Here is a 19121-nt window from a genome sequence, read left to right as displayed (position 1 = left end):
GGCTCAGCGTCGGCAGCCTATCGTTCGATCCCGCTCATTGGCTGAGAGTTGGAGCGAGGGCAGGACCCGCTACTGATTGGACGACGCGCAAACAGGGGGCACCGAGTGGGCCTATAGCACGGCCTGCTTGCGCGCCCGTTCCGACACCTGGCGGCTGTGGGCTGGTTTCGCAGTGTTCTTCAGCAATGGCCTCGGAGAAGCCGGTTGTGGCAGTGACCTGCAGCGCGCCGGTTAACATCGCGGTCATCAAGTACTGTGAGTGCGCGGGCTGGGGGCGCAGGCGTTGGGGGTCATCAACCCGGCGCGGGTGGCAGATGGACGAAGTGATGACGCGGTTGGAGGTCCACGTGCAGTTGTGAGCACTCACCGCAGCCCTACCCCCTAGCCCTCCCTCAGGCCGGGTAGTGTGATTGCGGAGTCACGGACCCATGCTGCAGTCAGGATACTTGAGGGACGCTGGCCACACAGGAAGTCCGTCCCCGTCAGGGTGGGGACACAGCTCACATAGGACGTACATCCTCGCGCGTCCTGGGACACTTGATGGACATGGTCCACACAAGACATCCATCCCCTCAGGGGCCCGGGTCGGAGGATGTGGTCCACACTAGATGTCCATCCCTAAGTGGGGCGCTCAGCTCCCATGGTCACGCCCTCCTCACCCGCCTGGGTCCTGCTCTTCATTTTTAGTATGTTCTCTTTCCAAGAACGCGTCATAAATGGAATCGTTCGGCTTATAGCATTTTGGGATTGGCTCATTTCACTCACTATAATTTCTGGAGGTTCGTTAAGGTGGTAGTGGCATCAGGATGGGCTGGCTACAGGTCATACACCCTTTGAAAAGCATCTGGGTTGCTTCCAGCTTTGGTCTATTAGGAATAAAGCTGCTATAAACTGTTGTGTATGGGTTTTTGTATGGACATAAATTTTCATTCTAGGATAAATGCCCAGGAGTGCAATTGCTGGGTCCTAGGGTAGTTGCAAGAAACTGTTAAATTGTTTTCCCAAGTGGCCGTACCATTTTACATTTCCACCAACAATGTATATTGTTTTTTAGCATTTGGTGTTGTCACTGGTTTTTGTTTTAAGTGATACCTCATTGTGGTTTTAGTGCATATTTTTCTACAGGCCAATGATGCCGAACACCTTCATGGGCTTATTTGCTCTCTCTCTCTGTCCTCTGGTGAAATGTCTCTTCATGTTTTTTGTCCATGTCTTAATTGGATTGTTTGTTGTTTTTACTATTGAGTTTTTGAGAGTTCATTTTATATTTTAGATACTAATCATTTATTGGATAATATATGGTTTGCAAATATTTCCTCCCATTCTGTAGTTTGTCTTTTCATCCGCCTAACAGGGTCTCCCAAACAGCCAAAGTTTAAAAAATTTTGGCGAAGTCCAGTGTATTATACCGTTTATGGATTATGCTTTTGGTGTTAAGTCTAAGATCTCTTTCCCTAGCCTTACATCCTGAAGATTTTCTCCTAAAAGGTTTACATTTTTAATTTAACTCTGTGATCCGTTTTGAGTTATTTTTCGTATAATGAGACTTGGGTCGAGGTTCATTTGGTGACCTTGAATGTCCAGTTATTCTTGTAGCGTTTGCCAGAAAGGCTGGTCCTCTACGAAATTGCTTTTGCACCTTTGTCAGAATTCAGTATGGCATATATATGGAGCCTCTTTCTGGGCTCTCATAGATCACCTGCCAGATGTGAATCTTTATAATCGCCTGTAACTCTGCCAGCACCCCAAACCAAAAGCACAGCATACTGTGTGTGCTTAACAGAGTGTTGAAATTTCCGGAAAATTTACTTTATTTGCCATGAGATGTCAGGAGTAGAAGTGCTTGGCAGAAGTAGGGGCAATTTTGAGGGTCTCCAGGGAGTACGAGCAGGCATATTTGAGGTGTTTTCAGTAACTGAGGCTCCTTCTGTTTGGGAGGAGAAGGCAAAGCCTAACAATCAAGTGTTCAGTACCTGGTAGGCACTCCAAGGTGATTTGTCCAGTAAGTGAAAGGAGATAAAACAGAAACAATGAAGCTGGAGATGACAAGCCTCCAGCTCTGCTCTGAGACCTGGAGCTCAGTGAAGTACAGAGCAATCCAGGAGAGCTTCCTGAAGGTGTGGGTACAGCAGAAAGGGGACTTAGATTTGCAGTGAGAAAGCAGGGTCTAGGCAGATGGGGGAACTGTGGGATGGGAGTGGAGGTGACTATGGAACACGATGGAGAGGAGTGGGGCTTTGGTGGGTGGGGGCAACAGTGCCCTGGTTCGCAGGGCTGGGAAACTGACTGGCTTTGCCTTGGGTTGTCTGTTCCAGGGGGAAAGCGAGATGAGGAGTTGATCCTGCCCATCAACTCCTCTCTGAGTGTCACTTTGCACCAGGACCAGGTTAGTATGGACTGGCAATGAACACCAAAATAAAAAGTTACTGAACTTTCGTTTAACAATCGATAGCAATAAATCCCCAGTCCATGAACAGTGTACCATGCCTCAGTGTTAGGAATGCTTATCAGAATGCCCCCCCACCAGGTCTCCTCTGAGGTTCTGTCCCTTCGCTCTTGGGCCCCGCCCAGTGGCTCTGCTGTGGGAGAGGGAAGCATTGGCCCCATCCTGTATAGGGAGACCATGCTTGGGGCCAAGCCTGCCCACAGCCTGACCCTGTACACCCCCACCCCCCCCGCCTTGGCCTCAACCTCCTGTTCCTAGCAAGTCTTCTCTGCCCCTGAATGGATGACAGTGATGGGCCACAGCAGGAAAGGCCTCCCCATCAGAAAGGGGTGCTTTGCCCCTGAGGTGGTCCATTTTCTTCCTCAGTTGAAAACCACTACAACAGCTGTCATTAGCAAGGACTTCACTGAGGACCAGATTTGGCTTAATGGCCAGGAGGAGGACATAGGGCAGCCGCGCATCCAGGCCTGCCTGAGGGAGAGTGAGTGGGAGTCCCGTGTGGGTCAGGGGGGCCCGTCACAGCCTGTTTCTTCCTCTTCATCCCTTCCTTGCTCTGGGAGGACTCTGAACACAGTAGGTACTGCTCCCTCTTCCCTACCCACCCGGCTTCAAGAGCCCCCAGCGGATGTGGCGACACCTGTTAGCCCAGCCAGATATGGGTCTGAGGTCTGGAACTTTCCCCAAGAAGAAGGTCTGCAGAAACTTGGGGCAGAGGCCTGGTGTCAGCTGTGCCTATGACCCACGGCAGGCAAGTTGCCCGGAGCAGGTAAGGCAGCTCTGCCCAGTGGCTGTCTCCCCCTCCACAGTACGCCGCCTGGCCCGAAAGCAGAGGAGTGGTGAGGAGGAGGAGCCGCCTCTCAGCCTCAGCTACAAGGTTCACATCGCATCAGTGAACAATTTCCCCACAGCCGCAGGCCTGGCCTCCTCAGCTGCAGGCTATGCCTGCCTAGGTGGGTGCCTACAGGGAGACCCCTACTCCTGCAGCCTTCCAGGAGCCCTCATCACAGAGGCTCAGGCTTTGGTCATCTCACACAGCTGAGTATTAAAATCTCCCTAGGTTGTATGTGACAGAAGCCCACCTCAGACTGGCTGAAGCCGAAAGTAGGGACAATTTCTTGGTTCATGTAACAGAATTCCAAGGGGCACAGCTGGCTTCAGGTGTAGCTGTTTCCAGACTCTCCCACAGCCTCATTGGGCATCCATTTCTCTCCCTTGAAACCCTGGCTTGTTCTCTGTGTTGGCTCGCTCTCTGGTAGGATCCCCTCACACTTAGGCACAAAGCTGGTCACCAGAGTGGTGGGCAGTGGGCTCACACTGTCCTCATAGCCACAGTGGCCCAGTGGAAACCCCAGGGACGATGCTAACTGGCTTATGTATCCCCACCTGAACCACCATCAGGACAGGGGATGGATGAGCCAAGCCAGGAGGGGTGCCAGTGTCCACGGCAAAGCTCTTGCCTCATGGACCCCAGCAGTGCATCCTGACATCAGACCCTTGACCAGACCCAGCCCTGCTTCATGCCCAACATGCTGGCTACCCCAAGTGTGTTCATTCTTCAGGCCTCTGTGCCTTGGTTTCTGCCCCAAACAGCACCCCCTAAAAGCCCAATTTTGTACCGCCCCTTGGAGAAACTCCAGCCCCTCAGCACTCAGTCCTTCAGTCCCCAGGCGTGGCTCCCCCCACCTAAGCCCCACAGGCTCTAGTGGACTTTGTATGTCCGATGCGCGCCTTCGGGAATGCTGAGTGCGTGAGCACGGGGATGGGTGCGTGGGTGAGTAGGTGAGTGCTAACGGTGAGAGTCGGTCTTTCATTTCAGAATTTTTGTTTCCCATGGGGCGCATTCTTGTAGGGTGCTGAGCACAGCCTGGACTGGGACCCCCATCCTCTGCATGCCTTACTTCCCCTTCCCCGCTCACCTTCCCTCCTGTACCCACAGCGTACACCCTGGCCCAAGTCTATGGGGTTGAGAGTGACCTTTCTGAAGTGGCTCGCCAGGGCTCGGGCAGCGCCTGCCGGAGCCTATATGGAGGCTTCGTGGAGTGGCAGATGGGGGAGCGGGCTGACGGGAAGGACAGCGTGGCCCGGCAGGTGGCCCCTGAATCACACTGGCCTGAACTCCGAGTCCTCATTCTTGTGGTGAGTGAGACAGCCATGGAGTGAGGGGTCCTCTTGGGCCAACTGGGAGCCGAAGGAGATAAGGCTTCACCTGCCTCTCAAGCTTGCTGCAGGTGATGAAATGGCTCTCTGTGGAGCATTCAGGAATGACTCCCATGCAGTGAAGGGGCTGCAGATCTGTATACTTCTTTCCCCAGAACTGTGTCATCCCTGCCACAGTCAGGAGTCCCCACCCTACTCTGTGCCAGCCCAGGGGATGGACAGGACCGCATGGGTGTTTAGGGCAGAGGCCTGGGTGTAAGATCCAGGGCCACCTGTCCCTCTGTGCAGGTGAGCGCTGAGAAGAAGCTGACTGGCAGCACAGTGGGCATGCAGACCAGCGTGGAGACCAGTGCCCTGCTCAGGGTAAGGTTGGGACTGGGGCAGGTGCCAGCCTCCCAGGGCACAACGTGCATGTCGGCACACACGCCAGGCTCCACCCACATCCTCCAAAGCTGAGCTCATCTGCTCTGCTGGACTTGTGAATGGACGCTGAGGCCTGGGGGAGGCTCTGCCCCAGAGCCTGTGTTGTGAAGTTGTAGGTGCCTCACTGGGAAGCACTTTTGCCTTGCAGTTCCGGGCTGAGGTGGTGGTGCCAGCGCGCATGGCAGAGATGATCCGCTGTGTCAAAGAGAGAAACTTTCATGGCTTTGGCCAGCTAACCATGAAGGACAGCAACCAGTTCCATGCCACCTGCCTGGACACCTTCCCGCCCATCTCTTACCTCAACGACACTTCCAGGCGTATCATACACCTGGTGCACCGCTTCAATGCCCACCATGGGCAGACCAAGGCAAGGTGGGGCCAGGGTAGCGCCGGAAACCCACAGGGTGGGCCTCAGGCCGTGAGCGTCAGTAAAGCCAGCATGCACTTGTCTGTGACAAAGTGCCACAGAACCTGCTTTATGCGTTTGCGTCCAGAGCACCAAGAGTTTCTATCTCACTTTCATTTTGGTTCCGTGACTGTGGGATCGCACCCTGCACTTCAAAGCACTGGGGTGGGGACCCCGAGCCCCAACCTGGTCCTGAGTTGTTGGGTAGAGCCACTTTTTCACTCCAGGTTGGCCCTGTGGGCACTGTGGGAGGCCCTGGGTCTCTGAGCAGACGAAAAGTTCTGACCTGGGCAGAGCCACTGTGCAGACATTCATGTTGACCTCGTGGGTTTCAGGTGGCATACACATTTGATGCAGGCCCCAACGCCGTGATCTTTACCCTGGACGACACTGTGGCTGAGTTTGTGGCTGCTGTGAAGCACAGCTTCCCCCCTGAGCCAGATGGAGACAAGTGAGTTGTGGGTCCCCCCATTTGGGAAGCCATGAAGGGAAGAGCAGGGTCTCCTGCTGGGATCAGGGACGGCTGCACATAAGGCTGTGGTGCTGAGTGGGGAGTCTTGCAGGAAGTGTTGATCCCCCTGGGGCCCACAGGCAGTATGTCACCAATGCGCCTTGCAGTGACCGTGAACGCTTTCCCAGCACATGTCCCAACCCCGTGTTCACAGAGATACATACACACACACACAGCCTCTTGGATCCTGTGTGGCCCTACTGTGGAGACAGAGCATTTGGATTTCCATTTGGATTTCTTCCTACTAGTTGTTTTAATGGTCCCTTTTCAATGCAGGGACACCCTCTTGCTCAGGGTGCTGGCAGTGGAGAGGTGGTTTTACCTGTCCCTGCAATCGGCACAGTACTGATGGCTAGTGGGTGGGAGGCCTGATACTAACTTCCTTACCACGTGGGACAGCCAAGATCACCTTGGAGGCCAGTAGGGCCCTCATTGGAAGCTCTGTGCTCACTGCCCTTGTCACCCCAGTGGGTGGTGTGCAGAGGGACAGGGTGATGGACTCATGCTCGAACTGAGGCATTTTCTTCTTAAGTTGTTACCCCACTGGGCAGAGCAATAGCCATGGGCCATGGATGAACCCTAGACCTCAGGGAGGTTCCTGAAACCCTCCCTTCATGGTGACCCCAGCCCAGCCCTTGGTCATCCCTGCTCAGTTTTTTGGGTGGGTGGTGAGAAACACTTTGACACGTACAATTCAGCAGCATTAAGTACACTGATTATGGTGCAACCAGCATTTCTGTTTGGTTCCAGAATTTTTAGTCACCCCAAAAGAAGCCCAGTACCCATTGGCAGTCACATCCCTTCTGGTCAGGTCGGCATCTCCTGCACACCTGTCAATGGACACACAGCACCCTCCTGCCTTCCTTTCCCCAGGTTTCTGAAGGGGCTGCCTGTGAGGCCTGCCCCACTCTCAGATGAGCTTAAAGCTGCACTAGGCATGGATCCCACCCCTGGCAGCATCAAATACATCATTGCCACTCAGGTGAGTCCTGGCACTGGCCCTCAGCCCCAAGGTCCTGGGGCCCCATGGCCCAGCCTACCTGGGGAAGTCCCTGTCCAGCACACGGGTTTCTCGGGCTCAGATGCAGTGTATGCACCAGGTGAAGGGATTCCCATCACCTCTACTTCATCTGAGGTGGGAAGCAAAGTTGTTAAGAATGACAGCAAAGTAAGAGGAGCACCACCCTTGTGTTTTCAAGGTATCTGCTCCACTGGTTTGTTTTGCTCACTTGCTCTCAAAGTGGACATTTCAGGACACACTGTGAATCATGGAACTGAGGGGAGAGGGCGGGGCTGGGAATGGAGACTTGCGGATCCTGGGGAGCCTCAGGCCTCACCCACCGAAAGTAGATCAGGATCCTTGCTCAGAGTGGGTGAGCCGGGATTTCACTCAGATCGTCTGATTCTAAGTCCTCATGACACCCTGTGTCCCGGCCCCGGTCTCTATCTTTCATACAAGTCTGGGTAATGGAGGCTGAGACCACATGGGAGTTGGGCACAGTGCCAGGGCATCACCACACAGTGGTCAGCTTCCCTGGGAGGGCAGGGGTACACCTGTCCCTCCCTGTCACCCCGACAATCTAACATGGATTTCTCTACCTGCCAGGTGGGGCCCGGGCCTCAAATCCTGGACCAGCCTCATGCTCACCTTCTGGGCCCCGATGGCCTCCTGAAGGCAACTGCTTGACTGCATCCTCAACAGGAGCCCTGGCTGCCACTTGCAGAAGGGACTGCTTTGCTGGGACTAGGGAGCTGGGTGTGGTGGCGGCTGTGCCGTGCTTATTGGGACTGGTGGGTGGCCACCTGGCCCCAGGCCAGGAAGTGTGCCGTGGCTGAGTAGGGACAGTGGGGTGACCACCTGCAGGCTCCCAGGTGGCCAGGAGCAGGCCTCCCACAAAGTGCCTCAGTTCCCCTGCCAGTGCTGTGCTGAGGACTGGGATGGGATGTGGGACCCAGTGGCTCCAGCTGGTAGGGGTGAGCTGCTGATATTTCCCCCCCCCCCATGAAGGATCTCTGACCCTGAGCTCTGGGACCACTTCCACTGCCCGAAACGGGAACTATTCCACCTGAGAGGATGGGGAGTGGGTGTGCCTCTGGAGCTGGAAGACCAGTCACTGCTTAGGGAACAACCTCTGCAGGCTCAGGATCCCTCAGAATGTGCTTTGAGCGTGACGGTCATTGTAGCTCCTCTGCCAGCACTCAGGCCACTGGGTACAGATAGAATAGAATGTCTCTTCATAAAAAGACCAGGAGTGCGTCTCCAGTGGGAGGTGGGAGAGTAGCCCAAGATGCGTTGTCACACAGGAGCCCCATCAATTGGCCACTGGGAATAAATCCAGGGTTGCTAATTGGGCGTGGTGTGCTTCTATGTGACCAGTGTTCTGTGTGGGCAGCAGGCAGCACTCATCGGGAGCGGGGAGGCCACGGCCATGTGCCTCCTCTCCTGCAGGACGGGAGAACTTGGAACTTGCCCACTTGCTGACTTGCTCCTGAAGAAGCTGCCTTCTGAACCGAAGCTCCCCTTCAGTTGCCCAACCTTGTGATGGGGTGCTCAGCACACAGCCACCCCCATGGCCATGGGCCACACTACGTGGCTGACAGGGTCACCAGGGCTCTGACAGGTGTGAAGATGTGGTTTGGGTCTGGCCTTAAGCTCCTAGTCCACATAAGTAGGAAGCGCATTTGCAGGCAGGAACACTGATTCGGGACCATTCCCCTCAGCCCAGAAGCTTACGGGTTCTGCAACCAAGGATTGGCTGGTACTTATATGAGTGTTCCCATTAGTGTGAAGGTCAACGCACTCCTCCACTCTGCCAGCTTCAGTGCAGTCAGCCTGAAGGAAGAGGAGGGGTGGATACCTGTGCCCTTTGACCTGCCTCCTGTCTCTCCCGCTGGAGGGTCAGATGCTGCTGCTACTGACCCTTAATGGGGTGAACAGAGGGGGAAGATGGCAAAGGGACAGGAGCCAGCACTCCTACATTCTGGGTTTTCCCATCTCTGCACACCTTGTTCCACCCCCCTGAGTCCTGTGAGCAGAGGGTTGCACACCACCCCTGCTAGCCCAGGGCCAAATGAAGTGAGGTTGGGCCTCCCACTGTCCTTAGTAGGAGGCATTGACTTCCATGGAGGAGCCCCCAGGCCCAGGGGCTCCTGGTCTGAGGCCTTCTCCCTGGAGGGGAGCTCCCAAATGGGCATGGTGAAGGCTCTGGACCTTTAAGCCCCTCTAGGAACCTGCTCTGCTCACACCTCCAAAGAAGCCCCTGTTAGCACAGGAGGGAATTAAGCATTCGGGGGGTGGGGGGTGGGGTCTCTGCCTAATGAATGGGTGTCCATCTCACTGGGTTGCCCCGTGTCCAGCCCCACATGAGATATCTTAGGATGCTCCAGGTTAACTGGGGGTGAAGCTGGCAGGACCGGCGCCTGGCACCAAGCAGGCATCCAAGAGGGTAGGGCCCGAGGTGCGCCCGAGGGTGCTGGAGGAGGTGAGGCGAGGGCCCTTCAGACACGCAAGCCAGGTCTGGGGGCCTGGGCCGGCGTCCTGAGCACCCCACTAACCTCTATCTGATTCGCGCCAGTCCTCTCTCCAGGGGGCGGGGCCGGAACTCGGGAGGCAAAGTTATTCCGTGGGGCGGGGCAGCCCCCGGGAAGCTAGGGGACTCGAGGTGGTGCCGGAACTTGGGGCTGGGAGGCAGCGGGCGCGCAGAATTCAGTGTCTGAGCCGAGCCGTGTCGGCTGCCGCCATGGGACAGATCGAGTGGGCCATGTGGGCCAACGAGCAGGCGCTGGCGTCCGGCCTGAGTGAGTGCCCGGAGGTCGGGATGGGGTGGGGCGGGGCACTGAGAACTCAGGCTGCGAGAACGGAACGGGGTGGGCTGGAGATAGGGACGTGGGGAATTAGGGACACAAGACTGAAGGCTGGGGCAGTTGGGGCGCCGGGACCTCAGGCTACGGCCGAGGGACAGGGTGGGCTGGAAACGGGGCAGGGATCCAGAGTCTTGAGGGGTCAGAGGCTGCAGGCTGCGGGCCGGGAGGCGGAAGCTGAAGCCTGGAGGTGGGGGCCTCGAGACTCCTACAGACACCTGCGGCTGCATGACTAGGAGGCAGGCCTGGAGCGAGCTGGGCCTAGAGGGTGGCCAGGCTGTGGGAGACCTAGGGCTGCAGAGGTTGTCTAGAGACTCTCCTGCCCCTGCACAGTCGTGTGCTCCGTCTTCTCCCCCGTCTGCTGTTCCCTCTTCATCCCTCTACCCCACCCGGACCCCCCACCCCCACCCCCTAATAGAGGAAGTTGCAGCCGTGGGGGGAAGAGGCTGTCGTCCAGGGTGGTTTCCAGTGAGTCACTGCCCTGCAGGATTGGGAAAACTGTGCAGGATCACCTGCTCCCACCGCTCCTCCAACCCTGGAGTGGGCTTCCTCCAAGGGGTTGCCAGGGGCTCTCTCCCAGCCCTGAGTTTCCACCGGACACCTGCTCAGAGGGACCCCTCCCAGCTCGTCCTCCAGAGACTGCCTCAGGGGAAGTACGGTAGGCCCCCAGTCACCCTGAGCCTGTGCTCAGGAGCCCTGGTGAAGGCCCAGTGGGGTCTGCATCCCTGTGGTGTACTGGAAAGGGGAACCGCTCAGGAGGCGTGGGTGAGACTGAGGCAAGAGGCAAGGTCTGAGGCAGGTCTGAAGCAAGAGGAAGCTGCCCAGAGGCTCTGCCCACCTCGGGGGACCTGGCAGTCCCAGGAAGGACTGTTGGTAATGTAGTGATGAGGAGGGTCCCAGCCCACCACCTTTCCCTTGAGACCCAGTCTGAGCCCCTTCATGCCTGCTGGGGACTGGAGGAGCCTGGCGAAGCTCTGGGAGGGAAGTGGGTAAATATGGAGGAAGTCCCTCTGGCCCCAAACTGTAAGATCACATTGTGAGGTGGGCAACTTTGGGGCATGAGGCCCAGTGGTCTGTTCTGTATCCAGGCTGGTCATCACCCTATTGGCACCTAGAGTAACTGAGAACTCAGTGAGTCGGGTCCTTCTCACTTCTCCCCAGGCTGTCCACAGGCTGTCCACAGGCTGCTCCCCTGCCTGACACAGTCTGTGAGGCCTTAGACTGCTGCAGACCAGCCTCCCTTCCTCCCACAGCTCCCCAACCCTGCTCCACTCCCAGGAAGTAGAAGGTGACAGAGGGCACCAAACTGGGAGCTCTCTGAGAGGCCTGGGTTCTAGTCCCAGGGGGTGCAGACAGTGACGCTCCCAGTGTCCCTGTTCATGGCATGCCCACTGTGTTGCCTTAGCTAACATTCGCAGTGTTGTGAGGCTGGAGCTGTTCTTACATCCACGTTACACACAGTGAAGTCGGGTCCTAGAGAACTTATAAGCTCTAGCCCTGCTTCCTCCACCGTCAAAGGAGGCAGTGTGTTGGAAGGTCTCCCAGGGCCCTTACCACTCTGAGTTCCCCTCTTGCTGACTTTTTCTCCTTACTCAGAATAGATTGCAGCCACCTGGGGCTGCTCAGGACTGGCTAGGCTCTACTAGCAGGTGCATCCAACAGACTTCTTTTTTATTGTAGAAAATCCCATCTAATCAGCATGTCAAACTGCGGTGGATCCCATTGTGAAGTGTAAAAGACAGATTCTGACTGTTGTGCCCCTGCCCCCACCCTTCACTCTCATTCGAGCTGCCCAGGCCTCCTTTCTGTTCCCAATACCCCAGGCCTTTGCAGGTCTTCCTCTGTCTGAAGCATCTGTGGCTGGCTCCTCCATTTATTTCTGAGAAGTCCTTCCAGAGCACCTAGGTATCTCTGTCACAGTCCTCTGTTCTACTTCACTACTCTCTGATGTTTATTTTTGTCCCCACCTGGATCGTAAGCCCCATGAGAGCTGAGGCCTTCCTTACCTGTCTCATTCCCTGCATCTGTAAGAGACCCAGTACACAGTAGAGTTATCAGCTCTTATGCCAGTGGTGTCTTTGCTCAGGACGAGAAAATTATGCTCTTAAAGACAAGTAGAGGCATGCTGACTGAATATATAGGGAAAGCACCCTTTCCTTTTCTAACTCATAGGAGTGCTAATGAGCAAAAGAGTAATCACATAGCTGAGCTCAACCCCAAGAACAGGAAATCTGCTGGCAACAAAAGCACAATGAGCTTTCAAGGAGGTGGGGCTGGAGCAAAAGGAAGGGGCGCCTAGGGAACTGGGACAAACAGGGCCTCAGCTTTTACCCAGTGGGATTTCGGGGGCCTCTGTGTAAAAAGAAAAAGACTGAAATAGAGCTGCATGCCTCAGGCCAGAACCAGGAAAGGTTGCCAGCACAGGAAACTGACTAGAAAACTGGCCCATCCAAGGAAGCTTGTCATTTGCTGCCAGGCCCCTAATGAAGAAAGTCACAAACAAGACAAAACCCCCAGAAACTCAAGCCTGTGCTGTGCATGGGGTGAGGGCTGAATCTTACCATGTGCTACTGGGACCATCGTCGTCGTCGGCAGCCGTCCGTCTCGAGAGACGATGGTGTAGCTTCTCAAGAGTCTATCTGCACCGCCGAGAATGGCTGTGCAGTCCAACTCGGGAGTGACACGGTATCTGTCTCCTCCCGTGTTGAATCGACATCTTGCGATGACGCTGGAGTGTCCTCTCCAGTGAAGCTGAAGCTACAGAGCCTGGGCAGGGTGATATGGAGGGTCTGCTGTTGCCCATGCAGCAGACCCCCCCTCTCTTCGCAGCTGAAGGGTCCAAGGGAAAGACGGAGTCAATACAGCTTGGCTTCAGGTGCGCCGCAGGAGTTGCCGGTGTTGACTACAACGTCAAACCGCCTTAGGGACTCCGGCTCCGGATTTTCTGTCGGGGTTTACTCCCTTAGCCTTTCCCCTGAAGAGGTATGCCGCAAGGCAGCGGAGGTTTTTTGGAGACAGAGTTTTCCTTCTCTGATGTGCCCTGACTGGAAGATCGAACCAGCGACACTTAGCTCGCAGGCCGACGCTCAATCCACTGAGCCAAACCAGCCAGGGTTACTGGGACCACTGACCAAGAAATTCAGGTAAACTCGATCCAGGACTGGAGAAACCCATAGGCCTTCAGAAAAGGCAAATATGAAAGTATTTTGTAAGAGCATTTCCTCAACCAGGGCCCACAGACTGCCACAGGAAGACAGACAGACCCTGTTGGGCACAGCTCACAAACACCCACCATTTGAGGAAGCAGACAACAAACAGAAGAATGTGCCTCCTTAGCACCAGAACTTCTAGTGCCATTAAGAAGAGACTTGAGCCCTTGCTGGTGTGGCTCAGTGGGTTGAGTGCTGGCCTGTGAACCAGAATGTTGCTGGTTCAATTCCCAGGCAGGGCACATGCCTGGGTTGCGGGCCAGGTCCCCAGCTGGGGACGTGAGAGAGGCAACCAATTGATGTATCTCTCCCTTTCTCCCTCCCTTCCCTCTCTCTAAAAATCAATAAATAAAATCTTAAAAAAAAAGAAGAGACTTGAGAATATGGGCACAAACACCAAACATGTGGGTATGTTTAAAATTGTTCAAGGAGGTAAACGAATAGAAAATTATACAGGGCAATGCAAAAAATGACTAATATAGGATGTGCAAAAATAAAAAGTCACTGAAGGTTAATGATTGTATTAAGTACTATATAGAGATGAAGAGAGAAATAGTGACATGCAAGATGGATCTGAGGAAACCACAGAATGTAGCTGAAAGAAGTTGAATCCTGTACAATAGTACAAGGAGATCCCACATCTATATAATGGTATTTCCAGAGGAAAGAATCAATAGAATGGAAAGAGGCAATATAAAAGGGAAATTCCAGAATCGAAGGAGGAAACAAAGTTCCTTATAGAATAAAGGGATTTGTTTAAATCTCTTCTGGGACACATTGTAATGGAACTACAGTCCATTAAAGGAAATCCTAAAACTTACCAGAGAATAAAGTATCAGACTGATTTCAGACTTTCCATCATCAATAATAGGTGCCAGAAGACAATGGCATAATAAATTTGGTGTTGAGCAAAAACATGAATTTAGTGTCCAGATAAACTATTATTCCAGAATGAGGGAATTTTCAGGTATCCAGAGAGTTGCTGCTAATAAACCCTCATGGAAAGGACTACTAAAGGATGTACTTCAGCAAGAGGGCTGAATTGAATCCAGAAGAAAGGACTGGGATGCAAGAATGAAGGCATTGGTAACCAAGTATTGACTGTAAATAATTAATAATAATGGGTAATTTAGGGGTGATATTGAAGTTAAACATTTTGAAGTCCACTTGTGGTTCAGGGAAAGGAATTTTAAAATTAAAGTTTAATCAAGTCAGCAGGAGGAACAACAAAAACACTTGTTAAAGAGAAAACACAAAATAAGATAAAATAAGTTCCAATTGTCTGCAATCATAGCCAATTGTTAAATTCACTCTCAGATTGGTTAAAATATTAACAATTCAGTTATATCAGCTTATTTGTAATAGCCAAAAACTGGAAGTAACAAAAATTTCCCAAAGACAGAAGGGTAGATAAATTGTGGTTGAGTCACACAATAGAAAACTTCACAAAAAGAGTGAGCTAGTGATCCATCCAAACCACACAAATGACCTTGACAACCTTCGAATGAGAGTAGAAGCCAGATCTAGGTTTCCAGAGTTGACTGGATGGGGGCACAGAGAACTTTCTGGGAAGATGGGAATCTTGACCTGGGTGGAGGTCATTTGGGGTACATGTGTGAAAAGTCAAGAACCTTACACCTTTATTTTATTGTATGTAATAATTATACCTCAATAAATTGCTAGAAATCCTGGGGATGGATACAGAACAAAGTGAGTGTACTTAATGCCACTGAACTGTTCACTTTAAAATGGCTAAAATGGAAAATGGTGTGTATATTTTATCACAATAAAAAAATGACTGGGGAGAAAAGATCCAGCAGAACCACACTGAACTGAAAATAAAGGGATGGAATAGCTGACAAATCCAAACCAAAGAAGGGTGTAGGGCTATCACGTCAGACAAACTGAAACTAAGGTGAAACACAGGAAGAGGGACAACCAGGAACACCGCGCAGTGAGGAGAGGAAGTCCGTGGAGCCGACACAAAATCCACAGTCAACAATGTGGCCTTAAAATGCAAAACCCAGAAGGACAGGGCGTCACAGAGCTCAAGAGTGAGTGTCCAGGCCTGAGTCCAGGCTCCTGCCCAGGTCTGCAAAGTTGCCTGTCCCCACACCCCACAGCTCCAGGGACACAGGCCCAGCTCCACCAGGTTCGGCCCCCAGCTCATGCACCCTTTATTATCTGCGTGTCTGCAGCTGCCTGGGTCCACCTCCTGGACAACAGGATTGACAGACTCAAGAGAAGCTCTGTGGTGGGCTGGCGACCCAGCCATGGAACGGGGGAGCACAAGGGGAGGTGGTCAGAGCCTCATGTGGACCGCAGCCCTGCAGGGATAGGGTGGGGGCATGTCTCTCCCCTGAGTCAGAGGCTCCTACTAACCCACTTTTCTTCTGCCCACAGTCCTCATCTCAGGCGGCATCGTGGCTACTGCTGGCCAGTTCACCCAGTGGTACTTTGGCGCCTATTCCATGTATCCTCCCATCGTAGACTCCTCGGGGGAGGGCGGCACTGCCAGGGGCAGCGCTAGTGGGCTAAGAGTAGAGATGCCACAGCCTCTGGGGCTCAGCACTTCACAGCTAGCAGAGTGCTGCTCATATCCCTGGGCCCTTTAGACTCTCAGCAGGATAGACTCAGCTGCAGTTTTGGAAGCAGGCTCAGCAGGGAAGTGACAGGTCTGGTGCCTGGCAGGGAGTGGGAGGTGTCACACCCCCAGGGATCCAGTCTGTATCCTCTTTTGTCAGCCACCCTGTTGCCTGGCAGTTCCAGGCATTTTGAAACCCAAGACGGGCATGGGGGAGGGAGGATGCAGGAAGGGCAGTGAGGTGGCTAGACCTGTGGGATCCCACCTGGCAGTCTCCCCACTATGTGGTCCAGGTGGCAGCTGAGCCTCCTTGTTTCTCAGCAGAGGCGCTCACTGTGGCCCCTCGGGCTGAGCTGGGCTGTTCCTTAACCACAGCCTCAGTGCAGCAGGAGTGTTTGTCTGCCTGCTGGAGTATCCCCGGGGGAAGAGGAAGAAGGGCTCCACCATGGAGAGATGGTGAGTCCTCTACCTGCTCTGGGGTTCAACTCAGGGGCTGGGTGGAACCCACATGGGCGTGATTCTGGGCTGGGGGCACTGAGGGAGCCTGGACCTGTCCTTCTGAAGCTCCAGCACCAACACATTTATCCTCCTGGCAAACCAAGGCTGGTGCCTGCACAGCTGCTGTGGCCCCATGGTCCCTGAATGGAAAGAAGCTGGGGGGCTCTGGGGCAGGGTGGGTGGTGGGATTGCTGAGCAGGACCCAAACTCTTTCCTCCCTCACTTGGCCTAGCGGACAGAAGTACATGACGAAAGTGGTGAAGTTGTTTGGGCCCCTCTCCAGGAATTACTACATCCGGGCCTTCCTGCACCTGGGGTGAGTCCTGCCTGCTTTCGGGCGCACGACAGCCAGGAGCAGATCCTCCCCATGGGTCTGGCTACCTGGGCAGAAGCACTGGGGCAAGTTAGGTCCCTCTCAGCCCAGCTGTTTTTTAAAAAAAAATCCAGGTCCCAGGCTCTGCCAGAGGTCCCCCAAACCTGTATCTATCATCTCTTTCTATGTAACAGTTCACCCCAAACTTAGTGACTTAAATCAGGATCAGTCAGGGTTCTGGGGTTGACATGGCCCAACTGGGTCGTCTGCTACCTCATACACATGTCTGGTGGTGACTGCAGAGAGACCATATCACCCTCATGTCTCTGTAGCTGCTTGGACTGCCTCTAGCATGGGGGTGGGGCCAAGAGCAAGGGTCTCAAGGTGGTTAGGGTACAAGCCAAGGCAGAGGACAGCTCCAGAGACCCAAACATAAAAGCCCAGCCTTGGCGGGGCCATGTGCCCCCTCTGTCCAGGGTCCTGGGGACAGCACACTTATGATCTGTTTAGTCCTGAGATCTTATGGCCTCTGCCCTAGACCTGGAGCCCCTGCAGACCCCCTTTGACTGCTCTTTTGAGTCTCCTATCCTTCCACCCCCTCCCCAGGCTAGCAGTACCAGCCGGCTTCCTCCTTGCCACCATCTTGGGGACAGCCTGCTTGGCCATAGCGAGTGGCATCTACCTGCTGGTGAGTGGTGTCGTCTGTGGTCAGCCCTGCTGATGCTCGACCTCAGTCCCTGCAGCTGCCTGTAGGCTGAGCTGAGACCAGGAGGCTATGTCCTTGCTCATGTGATGGGGACGGGGGTGACCCAGAGGTCAAGGAACCTGCAGTTTAGCAAGTTCCCTGGGCTGCACACTCTTCACTCCCCAACAGGCCTGGGAGCGCTTGGGGAGGCTCCAGGCCAGGGTGGGTCCAGGCTGAGTGGGCCCCTGCCCTTCCTGGACCCCTCCCACCCTGCAGGCCTCTTGACTTGGCATGATGGACAGGCTGCCTGACCTCCCTGTCCTGCTCCTGGGGGGAGTCTGGGAATGTGCACCCGGAAGTGGCTTCCAGGGGATCTTTCAAAAACCCAGGGATTCTATGCCCCTCTGCCTTGTGGGGCCCCTGCTGTTGTGGTAAAATAGTTCTAGTTTGGGGTCAGGCAGAGCTCGGTCCTGGCCTGTCGCTTAACCTCTGAGCCACAGTCCCTTCAGGGTTTATTAGATTCAGACTGGGTCCTGCCCTATCCCCTGGTAGGGGTCGGGGAATACAGGGGTAGGGGCCCGGTTGGGGGTGGACCCTGGAGGCCCCTATGGCTCAGCCTCTCTGTTTGTGGCAGGCGGCCACCCGTGGTGAGCAGTGGACACCCATCGAGTCCAAGCCCAAGGAACGGCCGCAGGTGGGGGGTACCATCAAGCAGCCACCCAGCAACCCCCCACCCAGGCCCCCAGCTGAGGCCCGCAAGAAACCCAGTGAGCAGGAAGAGGAGGCAGCAGCAGCAGGGGTCCCCAGCGGCCCCCAGGAAAACCCTGTCCCAGTGACCGATGAGGTCGTGTGACCGGTGTCTCAGATTGCTCCCCGAGTGGCTGCTGTCTTGTGTAGCTTTTCAGGGGCACCACCCAGACCCCAAGAGCACTCCATTTCCTGCCCGGCAGAACCACAGGCCTTCTTCTGGTGTCATTCCCAGAAGCCTGTCATCTTTCTCCATGGCACCTGAAATCATGGAGTATCTTCTATTCCATGAAATACAGTATCTGGAATTCCAAGTATTTTGAGTTTCTACCTAGAAATGAAGTTACCAGGCCTGGGAGGAGGGAGTGTGTGTCCCCCCACCAGCTCTCCTGGACCTGCCAGCCTCACCTTCTGGAGCTCCCTAGTCCCACACAAGGAGCTGAGTGCAGAGGGGAAGCCCCAGAGAGCCCAGCAGGCCTTCTCCCTGTCGTCCCTTCACTTTGGTGTCACCCAGGATGGCCAGGCCAGCTGTGGGAGGCTTCAGGCCTGCCCTTGCCTCCATTTCTGAGGCTGCAAACACACACACCAGGCATCTCTCTCTCTCTCTCTCTCTCTCTCTCTCTTTCTCCCTCCCTCCAGGACAGGGCCAGGTGTAGTCCCCCTGGCCACTGCCTGTTGCTCCCCAGTGGGGAGCCTTGTGACCCACAAGCTTTGCCTGGCTTCAGCTCACATCCCAGCCTGGGAAGCCTCCTTGATGGGCTTTCCCCAAGCACCCACTCCCCCAAAGTCTGGAAAAGTTCTTAAATCCCTTGCCTCCCGTTTGCCCCACCAGCTCTCAGCAAATCCTGCTCTCAGAACTAGGGGTCCTCTAATGTTCCAGGGCCAACTTGGCATGGTTCCAGCCCTGCGCCAGGAAAGGCCGCTCCAGCCTCCCAGAAGGACAATAAGACTTCAGGCCCCTGACCCCCCTCAATGCACCCCCACACCCCATGAGGGCTCTGTCTTATAAATCTGTTACTTGTCACCTCCCCACTCTGCCCTGTCCCCTGCAGGCCATTTCCAGCACTGCAGTTTACCTGCCAGGCACCCAACTCAGAACCCACAGACTCCCACACACAGTTCAGAACAGACACCCTGTGCACCCTGGCCCCACAGTCACTACAGCCACACAGACCACCCCTGACCCTCACACAGGCACGCTGCCATCTCAGGGCCTTTGCACAGTCTATTCCTTCTGCCTGGAATGTGGGTCCCTGGCTGGCCATCCGGACCTTGGCTCAG

At 54.7% G+C, this 19121-nt stretch overlaps 2 protein-coding genes across 3 annotated transcripts; both read left to right on the top strand.

The window, feature by feature from the left end:
* Nucleotides 1-117: 117 nt before the first annotated feature.
* Nucleotides 118-8291, top strand: MVD (mevalonate diphosphate decarboxylase). Of its 2 annotated transcripts, XM_090260358.1 has the most exons (10): nt 118-255; nt 2316-2386; nt 2813-2927; nt 3253-3396; nt 4383-4582; nt 4892-4966; nt 5175-5393; nt 5768-5883; nt 6817-6925; nt 7550-8291. In XM_090260358.1, exons 1-10 carry the CDS (start codon nt 186-188, stop codon nt 7628-7630), a joined length of 1200 nt encoding a protein of 399 aa, XP_090116484.1. In that variant the 5' UTR covers nt 118-185; the 3' UTR covers nt 7631-8291. The 2 variants fall into 2 exon arrangements, with proteins under 2 accessions (XP_090116484.1, XP_090116485.1); XM_090260359.1 differs by lacking the exon at nt 3253-3396 and having other exon boundaries at nt 119-255.
* Nucleotides 8292-9566: 1275 nt separating this feature from the next.
* On the top strand, nt 9567-18154 carry CYBA (cytochrome b-245 alpha chain). The gene is made up of 6 exons (XM_090259555.1): nt 9567-9741; nt 15417-15486; nt 15979-16053; nt 16328-16411; nt 17015-17096; nt 17728-18154. The coding sequence occupies exons 1-6, from the start codon at nt 9684-9686 to the stop codon at nt 17944-17946; spliced, it is 588 nt and encodes a 195-aa protein (XP_090115681.1). The 5' UTR covers nt 9567-9683; the 3' UTR covers nt 17947-18154.
* The last annotated feature ends 967 nt before the right edge of the window (nt 18155-19121 follow it).

The sequence above is a fragment of the Furipterus horrens genome, unplaced genomic scaffold, assembly GCF_987537825.1.
Source record: "Furipterus horrens unplaced genomic scaffold, mFurHor1.1.pri manual_scaffold_13, whole genome shotgun sequence".
NCBI lineage: Eukaryota > Metazoa > Chordata > Mammalia > Chiroptera > Furipteridae > Furipterus > Furipterus horrens.
Note: the sequence above shows the minus strand (reverse complement) of the source record. Positions and strands in the feature narration are given on the sequence as shown.

Bases quoted from the DNA above. Each gene is read 5' to 3' on its own strand.
- MVD (XM_090260358.1), top strand. From the start codon at position 186: ATGGCCTCGGAGAAGCCGGTTGTGGCAGTGACCTGCAGCGCGCCGGTT. The intron at 2,928-3,252 runs GTGAGTGGGAGT...CCCCCTCCACAG, and splicing joins CCAGGCCTGCCTGAGGGAGA to TACGCCGCCTGGCCCGAAAG. The intron at 3,397-4,382 runs GTGGGTGCCTAC...CTGTACCCACAG, and splicing joins TGCAGGCTATGCCTGCCTAG to CGTACACCCTGGCCCAAGTC.
- CYBA (XM_090259555.1), top strand. From the start codon at position 9,684: ATGGGACAGATCGAGTGGGCCATGTGGGCCAACGAGCAGGCGCTGGCG. The intron at 9,742-15,416 runs GTGAGTGCCCGG...TTCTGCCCACAG, and splicing joins GGCGCTGGCGTCCGGCCTGA to TCCTCATCTCAGGCGGCATC. The intron at 16,412-17,014 runs GTGAGTCCTGCC...CCCCCTCCCCAG, and splicing joins CGGGCCTTCCTGCACCTGGG to GCTAGCAGTACCAGCCGGCT.